General features: G+C 41.6%; 1 protein-coding gene across 1 annotated transcript; it reads right to left on the reverse strand.

Annotated features, from left to right (window-relative positions):
* Positions 1-9882: 9882 nt before the first annotated feature.
* Positions 9883-10769, reverse strand: DUSP21 (dual specificity phosphatase 21). Its single transcript, XM_072817905.1, has one exon. The coding sequence runs from the start codon at positions 10627-10629 to the stop codon at positions 10060-10062; it is 570 nt and encodes a 189-aa protein (XP_072674006.1). The 5' UTR covers positions 10630-10769; the 3' UTR covers positions 9883-10059.
* Positions 10770-11240: the final 471 nt, after the last annotated feature.

Below are 11240 nucleotides of genomic sequence, written 5' to 3' on the forward strand. Positions count from 1 at the left end.
CTAGCCCAGGAAAAGACCAAAGTTCAAAATTCAAAGCATAGTTTCTACTAAATGCATACAGTTTTTGCACCATCATAAAGTCAAAAAATCATTCAAGTTGAACGAAGTAAGTAAGTAAGTTAGGGACTGTCTGTATAAAGAAAGACTACTAGACATTTTATTAGGGCTCTCCAGAGAAACAAAACCAATAGCATATAATATATACATACGTATATATATTTAGAGAAATAGATTTATTTTAAGGGATTGGCTCATGTCATTGTAGGGGCTGGCCAATCTGAAATTTATAAATCTGTAGAGGGGCCAACAGGCTAGACACTCAGATGAGAGTTGATACTGCTGCCTTGATCAAAGACTTGTAGGGCAGACCAGCAGCCTGAAAACTCAGGCAGAGTTTCTATGTTGTGGTCTTGAGGTGAAATTGCTTCTTCTTTGGGAAACCTCAGTCTTGGCTCTTCGGGCCTTCAACTGATTGGATGAGGCCCACCCACATAATGGCCCACCCATGTAATAATCTGCTTCACTTAAAGTCAACTGGCTATAAATTTTAATCACATCCACAAATACCTTTACAGCAACATCTAGACTAGTATTTGACCATAGCCTAGCCAAATTGACATAAAATTAACCATCAGAGAAATATAGGAAGAAATTGATATAAAAACAACAGCAGGGATCCCTGGGTGGCGCAGCGGTTTAGCGCCTATCTTTGGCCCAGGGCGCGATCCTGGAGACCCAGGATCGAATCCCACATCGGGCTCCCGGGGCATGGAGCCTGCTTCTCCCTCTGCCTGTGTCTCTGCCTCTCTCTCTCTCTCTCTGTGTGACTATCATAAATAAATAAAAATTAAAAAAAAAAAAACAACAGCAATACATGACTAGCATATCTCTTAGTCATTGGATATATCAAGCAGATCAAAAAATAAATATGAATATAGGAATATGAATACTATAAAGAATATATATAATATAGTTTGGGTTATATATAAACTATATACAAATATTATATATTTTATATTATAAATTATATAAATAGATGAGAATGATGGTAGCAATCCAAAAAAAAAGTAATGTTGGATCCATACCTCACACTTTGTACTAAGATATATTCCAGATGGATCAAATATTTAAATGTTTAAATTGAAACCATAACAGTACTAGAAGAACCATGGGAGGCATTTTTAGTATACTCTCAGAGTGTGCAAAACCTTTCTGAAGATGACAGAGTACCCAAAGCCACTGGAAAAAAAAAACTAATAAACTTGACTAGATAGAAATAATCTCTTTGTCTGGAAAATCCCTTCTAAGCAAAATCAAAAGACAAATGAAAAATTGGGGGAAATATTTGAAATTCTCTTCACTGACAAAATGCTTAATTTCTCTAATAAAGTTCTTACAAATCCATGAGAAAAAAAGACTAGTAATAAAACAATGATATGAACAGCCATTTCATAGAAAGATACATATGAATCTTCAAAGAATGAAAAGATGCTAAAACTTAGTCATAAGAGACAAGCAAATTAAAGGTAATCTGAGATACCATTTTCACTGGTCAGAATGGCAAAGATAGAAAAGACACACTGCGCTATTGATTCTGCGGGGAAATATGCACTTTCATACATTGCTGGTAGGTATTGCTAACATCCATAGGAATTAATCTGGCAATGTTTATCAAAATTTCAAATTATGAAATTAGACTCTGTGAGATAATAGAAAATATATATTGGTCTTTGCCCCCCCTCCCACTCCCCTTCCTGGAACAGAGCTTCTAAAACCCTTATAATTTCCTAAGTGATTAGAGCACTAGGACCATCTCTTGTTCTAAAATTTGACATGGGACTCCTTAAACCCTTGTAAATTCCTAAGCGATAAGAACACTAGAACCATCTTTTGTTCTAAAGATGACTCTAGGTGAGTCCTGGATTGGGGCTGGTGATCAGAAAGACCAAGCCACGATTAGAAGCCTGGGATTTTCAGCCTTGCCCTCTCCCATTTCTCCAGATAAGGAAGAGGGCTGGAAACAGACTTAATGATCAATCATGCCTACATGAGGAAGCCTCCATAAAAATCCCAGTAGCATGGGGTTCAGGGAGCTTGCAAGTGGGTGAACACATCCACATACTAGGAGAATGATGCACCTCAACTCCACAGGGACAGAAACTCCTGTGCTTGAGACCCTCCTAGACCTTGCACCATGTATCTCTTCGTCTGACTGTTGAGCTGTATCCTTTATCATGTCCTTTAATAAACTGACAAATGCAAGCAAGCACTTCCCTGAGTTCTGTGAGTCGCTCTGGCAACTTAATCGAACCTGAGGAAGGGGTCGTGGAAACCTCTGATTTGTAGCCACAACTTCTGTGGGTAACCTGGGGACCTACCACTTGAAGTTGGCATCTAAGGTGAGGAAGGGGTCAGTCTTGAGGGACTGAGTCCTTAACCTGTGGGATCTGACGCCATCTCCAGGTAGATGGTGTCAGAATCGAGTTAGGTTTTAGGACGTCTACCTGGTGTCACAGAGAATTGCTTGGTGTGGGGAAAAATCTCTACACATTTAGTGACCAGAAGTGTCAGAAGTGAAGTTCTATGTGATGTGGTAGGTGGCATAAGTAGTAAAGGAGACACACAGGTGGAAAAATAGGTTTCTCTGAACACAAACCCACTATTTCCATTTCTAATAATATCCAATGAATATATTTGCACATTAATAAAATAATTTACATATACAAACTTAACTACCTTTACCACAGAATTATTTGTAATAGCAAATAACATATACTATTACACAAAAAGAGACAAAATAGACAACAGTGAGTAGAGTACGCTACTTGTTGAAAAATGAGAAAAAAAACCATATAATTCTTTTACAGATGCATAAAGTAATATCTCAGGATACAGGAGAGGGGCACATGGGTGGCTCAGTCAGTTAAGCATATGACCCTTGATCTCAGATCAGGTCATGATCTCAGGGTCATGAGTACAAAGCCTGCATTGGGCTTTATGCTGGCGTGGAGCCTACTTAAAAAAAGGATACAGGAGAAGCTAATATTACTGACTGCCTCTGGGGAGAGAAACTGGTTGGCTAGAGGACAGAGGCGAAGAGACATTTCACTCTATGTACCCTTCTGTGCCCTTTGAATGCAGAATCACAAGTATATTCCCTATTCAAATATGAAAACATTTTAAGAAAATATGATAAAACATTTAAACTTGGAATCCTACCAGTAGATAGTGCATGTTTCACTGTTCCAGAAACAGCTAATGGGAAAATCTCCATTCTGTAAAGCAAAAATTATAAAGACCATATTCTTTGATTCACCATACAATAAAGCTAGATGTGAATGCAAACACTCACTGTCCCCAACACAGGTCCCAGTGCTGCCTAAACTTGGAGCCTCCAGAATTCAATCAAAATTATCACAGAGGCCTTCTAATTTAGTCAAATCCCAGGCTGGTTTATTTCCTTTATTTCCTCACCATAGAGGCTATTGAAGAAAGAAGCCAATTGTGAGTCCAGATAACAACACCATTGAGCCCTATTTCAGAACGTCTTCTTAAATATACTTTAGGGGGACACCTGGATGGCTCAGCGGTTAAGTGTCTGCCTTCGGCTCAGGTCGGGATCCCTGAGATCTTGATGAGTCCCATATCAGGATCCCGGCATGGAGCCGGCTTCTCCCTCTGTCTATGTCTCTGCCTCTCTGTCTCTCATGAATAAATTTAAATATATATATATATATATATATATATATATATATATATATATATATATATATATACTTTGTGAACACAACTATGTGACCTTCATCTATCTATCTGGATGGGGAGGACCGGCCTGGGAGCCTGGCTTAGGCACCAAAAGATTATCATAAAACTCATGTTTTCACTGCTTCATCTCCCCTTATCAGGCCATTCCATTCCCAAAAGGTGATCAAAAGGTCACCTCCTGACCTGCCTATATCTCATTAACCAGGGAATAGTGAAAATGTATGAGAAGGAGACCCTGAAATAACTGGAGATGGGCTCTCAAATGCCCACAGGTAAACAAAGCCCTCTTATTGGATATCTTTGTCTCTTTACCTTCACAGTGTAGATCAGAATAGGTAATCATGTGATGTCACATTGGTTAAAAAACAGATACGATGCTAAATGTTTTTGCTGGCAAAAACTGTTTTAAAAAATTGAATTGCAAAGAATTGCCTGAGTGGGTATATGGATGTGTATCTGTATGTATATATATACTACATTACCATTTTTAAACATTATGAGCCTTTGGAATCAAGATATGCAAACTCCAAAAGTATGTTTAATACTTTACTAATCAAATAGCAGACATTCTGAGTAGGTGATCTTTTATTTGAGTGTTTATATATGTGGAAACATACAATGTGCGTTCTGTTTTTGCCTTTTCAATTCTCCAGTACCTGGTTAAATAGTTCATTATATTAGATTTTTCTCTGGTAAAATAACCATTGCGGGCTCTGTTCTTATGACTCAACCTTGGCTAGATACAGAAGAAAACTAATTCCAATCAAAATCCAAATGGAAAAAATTTTTAAACCTGTCACAACTATTAAAATGGTTCATCCAGAAGACAGAAAGACTCCAACAACAACAAAAAGGCCTTTGAAGAAGTATAAACGTGGGGCTAGGGAGAGATGTCATTGCCCTACCAAATGTTCCTGCCTGTTCTAAAGCTGCATCAATTTTAAGGAATGTGAAGCTGGCACAGGAAAAGAGACAATGTGACAAACCAGAAGGAGCAAAAGCAGACACAAATATTTATAGGAGTTTTGTAATATCTCACAATTTAAAAAATTTAAATAACCTCAACATATACCATACACCAAAATTAGTTTGGGATAGACTTAAAAGTTACATGTTCCCCTGTGTTTTAACACTTGGTTGAAGGCAAGAATCCTTAATGGATGTTAGTATCATGGGATGAAAAAATAGGATATTCACATGATGGGAATTACCAGATTACTCACTGGTTTTAAAGTCAGGTATCTGGTGGTCAAGACCTTAACTAAGTGATGATCAAACTTAGCATCACTGCTAATGTGACAAAGAGACACCTGTGTCTCCTGCTGTGATGCAACATGACATCACTTCTGAACTACTATAGCAAAAAATACTTAACCCAAACCTAATCAAACCTCTAGACCTAACTTCAAGTTTAAAGAAGATGAGGATGATAAAGGAACATGTTAAACAGTAGATGAGGAAATAATTGGACAAAGCCAGAGTGCTGGACATAATACACAGAATTGTTCTTGACTCATCAAAAAGACCATGTCAGAGGGAAAAAAGAGCCAAGGCACTGTCAGATTAAAAGAAATACAATAATAAGATACAATGTGTAACCTAGATTGGATTGTTTGGGAAAGAAAAATGTAAAAGACATTTGGGGCATACCTAGGAAAATTTAAATATGAACTGAGTATTAGGGAATTATTATAAATTAATTGGCTTAGATTTGATGATATTGTGACTATGTAAGAGGGTGCCCTTATTCTTAGATGATATATTTTGAAATATTTAAGGGCTATATGTCAAGATATCAGCAACTTACTTTCAGGTAGGTCCAAAAAAGAAAATATTATATTGAAAGAGAAAGAAAGCAAATATGACAAAAGGCTAGCCTAAGTGGAGCAAATGTGGATGCTCATTATACTATTCGTTCAACTCTCTGGATGTTTGAAATTTTTCAAATTAAAAAAAATTGAGAGAGAGGGTTGAAAAGTAAAAGAAAAAACATAATCAGAAGAAAATAATAGTTAACATTTTTGTGGTTATGCCATGGAGGAAACCTCAAATATTATTTGGAAGCAAAAGGTATTCAGGGGCAGCTGTGTGGCTCAGTCAGTTAGGTGACTGACTCTTTTTTTTTTTTTTTTTTAGGTGACTGACTCTTGATTTCAGCTCTCCAGATCCTGAAATCAGGCTTCTCACTCAGCTGGGAGTCTGCTTGAGTATTCTCTCTCACTATCCCTCTCCCTCTGCCCCTCCCCCTGCTCTCTCTCTCTCTCTCTCAAGTAAATAAATCTTTTTTTTTTTTTAAAGCAAAAGCCCTTCAGTTAAAGACTCATGGATTTAACTACATACAAATTTATTTATTTATTTATTTATTTATTTATTTATTTATTTTTACATACAAATTTAAACTTTTGAATCCCAAATAAGCACCATAAACAAAGGGCACATGATACATGCAACGTATTTGACAAGAAAAGTTGAATATTCTTGTTCTGTATTCCAGTTCTTACAATTGAAAAAAAAAGTAAAAAAAAAAATTTATACTCGGATAGAAAACTATGAGCATGAATGTTTAATTCAAAAAAGGACAAAAAGGAGAAGATACAGAATACCCTAGTGTTAACAACTACTTGGTGGATGTTCCTTAGCCTTCATTGGAGTAGTCTGAGATGCTTGTTAAAAATGCAACTTTCTGAGGCTGCCTGGGTGGCTCAGTTGGTTAAACTTCTGACTCTTGATCTCAGCTCAAGTCTTGATCGTAGGGTCATGAGTTCAAATCCCACATTGGGCTCCAAAAAAAAAAAATGCAGTTTCCTGGACCTTACCTATTACCTAGTGAACCCAAATCTGTGGTGGTGAGGCCCAGCATCTATATAATTAAAAGTCCCTGGGAGATTTGTATGTACACTATTTGAGAATCAAGGGCATGAATTGAAACTTTTCTTCTTTCAATCTACTTACCTTTGTCTCAAAAGAAATGCAAGGAAACGGAGCCCAGTTTGAATAGCACTTCACTCCTGGGCTGTGCATTCTCTTAGGCAAATTCCTTAACCTCCTGGAGGTTTCTCATCAGTATGTTGTAGGTGACAACCACATTGAAGGGCTCATGTAAGGACTAGAGACACTGTGAAGTGCCTGGTCCAGTGCTTGGCATATAATAACTTCCTAATAAAAGATGGTTATTGTTATTTTCACTATTTTGCTATAACTTTTAAACAGCTACAATTCTTTTTTTCCAGGGTACATGATCCTTTTCTTCTGCGTCACAGAACTTTATGCATACTTGCCAAAAAATGGGCAACAATCCTGTTTTTTTCTTGTTGTTGTTTTTTAACAAACCTGTTATAAATTAACTAGTATTCTCCTCCCCACCAAATCTGTTGAAGTCCTAACACCCAGAACCTCAGAATGTGACCTTCTTTGGAAACAGGGTCACATTGCAGATACAACTAGTTGAGATGCAATCATACTGGAGTAGATTGAACCCCCAAATACGACTGGTGTCCTTATAAGAAGAGGGAAATCTGGGCACAGAAGTACCAGATGGAAGATGGTTGTGACGACATGTTATAGAAAACTGCCATGTGACCACAGCAATGCATCTACAAGCCATGGGATGCCAAGGATTGCCAGCAACCACCAGAAACTGGCAAGAGGCAGGGAAGGATTTTCACCTACAGGTTTCAAAGGGATGATGGCCCTGCTGAGACTCTAATTTGGGAATTCTGGCCTCCAAGACTGTGAGACAATTAATTCCTGTTGTTTTCAGCCATCCAGGTTTTGGTATTTTGTTATGGAAGCCCCTAGGAAACTAATACAGACGCAAAAATCCTTCGGTGGATGGACATAAAACAAACTGTGGTACATCTATACAATACAACATGAGCGAATCACAAAGACATTATGCTGAGTGAAAGAAGCAGTCCCCAGAAGTGATATCCTGTATGGTTCCATTTACGTAACATTCTGTTCAAGGTAAATCTACAAGGGCTGAGAACAAACAGCTCAGCGACTGCCAGCATTGGGGTGTGGCTAGAGTTTGACTACAAAGGGGAAGCGTGAGGGAAATTTTTGGAGTCACAGAACTGCTCTGTGTCCGGATTGTGGCTTTGGTTACATGAACCTATGTAGGCGTTAACACTCATAGAACTGTATGTCTAAAGAGAGTTAATTTTATGGTCTGTTAATTTGGGTATTAAAAAAAAGAAAACACACACACACACACACACACACATGCCCAAATAAATATCTTTTTAAAAACCTAACATGAAATTTCCCATCTGGGTTTCTGCCAGAAAGGCTGCTTTGTGAAGGCTCTGTTACACAGGCCCTTGTGTTCTGTGAGCCTGTTCTTCCATCTGTAGAAGGAAGGAATCCATCTAGAACAGGGGTTTTCATAGCACCGCACACCCCCCACCCCCGAAATGTGTCCCTGGGCACTCCTTCTGTGGAAGTAGGGGTGAGGATGAGTTTGGAGAGAAACGGCTTTTGAAAGCCACTGGGTTCTGGACTCCCACATGCACATCTGTCAACTGGAATATTTGTGCTTTTGTCTTATACATTGTCTAAAATCCTCTGGATTAGCCCAGCTGCTCCCAAGCTGAGCCGGGTACCTGGGGAATTTGTACAATCCTGGATCCCAGGGCCTGCTCTGGGGCTCACTCATTTGACCCTTTGGCAAGGTCCCCCATGGACCTTGGTGGGTTCTGGGACGCTGGCTCTAATGGCTAGCAATTCTAACCAAGGCCTTGGAGGGGGAGGGTGCTGCAATTGAATTTCTCCTTCCAGCAGGGCTGAAGAATATCATTAATAACAAGAGCTGCCCTCTATATGAAGCATTAAACCCTTCATGTGCTAGGGTTCCTGCTAAGGAATCTCATCCCCCACAACCACCCTGTGAGAGTGAGGTTGTCGCTGCTTTCACAGGTGAGGCAACAGAGGCTTTGAGGCCCCTAGGTCATAGTGGGAGGAGGTGTCAGAGGTGACAGGACTATGTCCCTGGCCGGCGTGCAGCTCCAGCCTTCCAAGTCAAGACCCATGAGAGGAACCCTTGAGGCCTGGTTGTCAGGCCTGTGCTCTCTCCCAGCACATGCCCCAGAGAAGAGGATATGATGTCCCTTTTCACAAAGGCTGGTGGAGGTCACCAAGGGTGCCTTGAGACCTTGCCATATAGTACAGCACTCGAAAAAAATCATTTGAATTTTATAGAGTGGAATGGGGTTTTGGAAAATGAGTTTCTTTTTTTTTTTGTATATTTTTTATTGGAGTTTGATTTGCCCACATCTAGTATAACACCCGGTGCTCATCCCGTCAAGTGCTCCCCTCAGAGCCCGTCACCCGGTCACCCCATCCCTCCACCCACCTCCCCTTCCACTACCCCTTGTTTGTTTCCCAGAGTTAGGAGTCTCTCATGTTCTGTCACCCTCTCTGATATTTCCCACTCATTTTCTCTCCTTTCCCCTTTATTCCCTTTCAGTAGGTTTTATATTCCCCGAATGAATGAGACCATATAGTGTTTGTCCTCCTCCGATTGAGTTACTTCACTCAGCATAATACCCTCCAGTTCCCTGCACATCAAGCAAATGGGTGTGTTTCTAATGGCTGAGGAATATTCCATTGTATACATAGACCACAGCCTCTTTATCCAGTCATCTGTTGATGGACACCGAGGCTCTTCCACAGTTTGGCTATTGTGGACACTGCTGCTATAAACATCGGGGTGCAGGTGTCTCGGTTGGAAAATGAATTTCCATGCAAATCCAATCTAGAAACCCAGAGTTGGGCCACTGCTGTTGAAGGTAGGGGCAGGGGTGGCTTGAGGCTCCCCTAGGGCTCCCAGAATACCCCAGTTGAAGGCCACTCACCAGAGGTTGGCACTATGAGAAATCCAGGCCATGCCATGATGCTAAGGCTCTGACTTTGGGTTGTGAAGAGCCAGGTGGATCCCTCAGGAGGGCTGGGCGGGACTGAGGCCTGGGTTATTCAGCCTAGGGCAGGGCCCAGGATACATGTCCATCCGAGGTGGGCACCACCTTCAGCCCCCCACCCCCACCCCATCCCCCTCCTCTCTGGCCGGGCTGGGGCAGCCATGACCCGCCGCTCAGGGGATAAGAAACACCGTCACCGTTACATCTAATGCATTTTATTCTTTAAAGATAAAACTCACTAAGCTAAAAAGTCCAACTGTCCCCCTTTTCTTTTTTTGCTCGCCCTTCTAAAAGGCATCTAGTTTTCTTTGCCAACAAAACTTTAACGTTCGGGTTCGGTGTTGGTGTAGGATCTTCAGCGGGTGTCGGGCGCTGTTCACATCGGCATCATCAAGCGGATCTCTTTCTCGTAGACGTCGGGGATCACGCCTACTGGGGAGTTGATCATGTGCACGGTGTTCTTGCTGAACAGCTTGAACTCGTACTGGATGAGTTGTTCCCAAAAGCCGTTGTTGGGTCTGATGATGGGGCGGCACGACTTGGCCCACGCGTGGGCGTCCAGCAGCGACATGGCGTGGTACTTCATGAGGTAGGCCAGGCAGAGCGCGGCCGAGCGGCTCACCCCAGCAGCGCAGTGCAGCAGCGTGCGGCCCTGCTGCATCTCCACGCTGTGGATGTGATCAGCAATCGGGTCGAAGAAGTCGTAGAGTCGTGAGCTCGGAGCATCGGCCACGGGCACCTGTACGTATTGGATGTCTTCATAAAAGGTGTTGACCACTTCCACGGAGACGTTGATGACCGTGGTGATGTGGTTGCTGGACAGCATGAGTTTGTTGTTCGCCGCTACACCGTTGCTGATGTACAGGCTGCTGGTGATCTGGGAGAGGCCATGGATCGACGGCTGCCGGACAGCCTGAGCCGGGAGGAGGCACGGAGGTGTTGTCATCAAGGTGGTGGCCAGCGGTCTTTTTCTCCGGAACGGTTCAGGGCACCGCTCTCGCGGGCGAGTTGTGAAGGTGGCAGCTCTGTGAAGTTTCAAGCGAGGGTCTGGGGTACAGAAGACCAGTCACTGGCCACCACCCCCTCCCCGCCCCCAGGCGTCACAATCCCCCTATTGCCCAGCCCACTTGGTTTCCATGGCAGGGGCAACTTGCCACAGGGAGGATTTGGCCACCAAGCCAGGTCTTCAGAGAAACCCCAGATCTCCTTTTATCTCTCTTCACAGTCGTTCATTTTCTAAGCCCTAATTCTTATCTGCTCGACATTTTAAAACATTTTATTACAAGATATCTAGTGTGTGCTTCAATTGTTGGATCACACTGAACACAGTATCTATGAACGCTTCTATTTGATTAGGGAGGAACCGGCCCGGACTTTTTCTACAAAGTAGCAATATCATATTTCAAGCTGGGGAACAGCATTTGGCTCAGACCCTATGTTCATCTCTATACAACTGAAGTGAGATATGGGTTTGGCTGGGTTTGGTGGGCTGTCCAGATACTTCTTTTTATTTTTTTAAGATTTTATTTATTTATTCATGAAGGGGAGAGAGAGAGA

The sequence above is a fragment of the Canis lupus genome, chromosome X (genome assembly GCF_048164855.1).
Source record: "Canis lupus baileyi chromosome X, mCanLup2.hap1, whole genome shotgun sequence".
Classification (NCBI taxonomy): domain Eukaryota; kingdom Metazoa; phylum Chordata; class Mammalia; order Carnivora; family Canidae; genus Canis; species Canis lupus.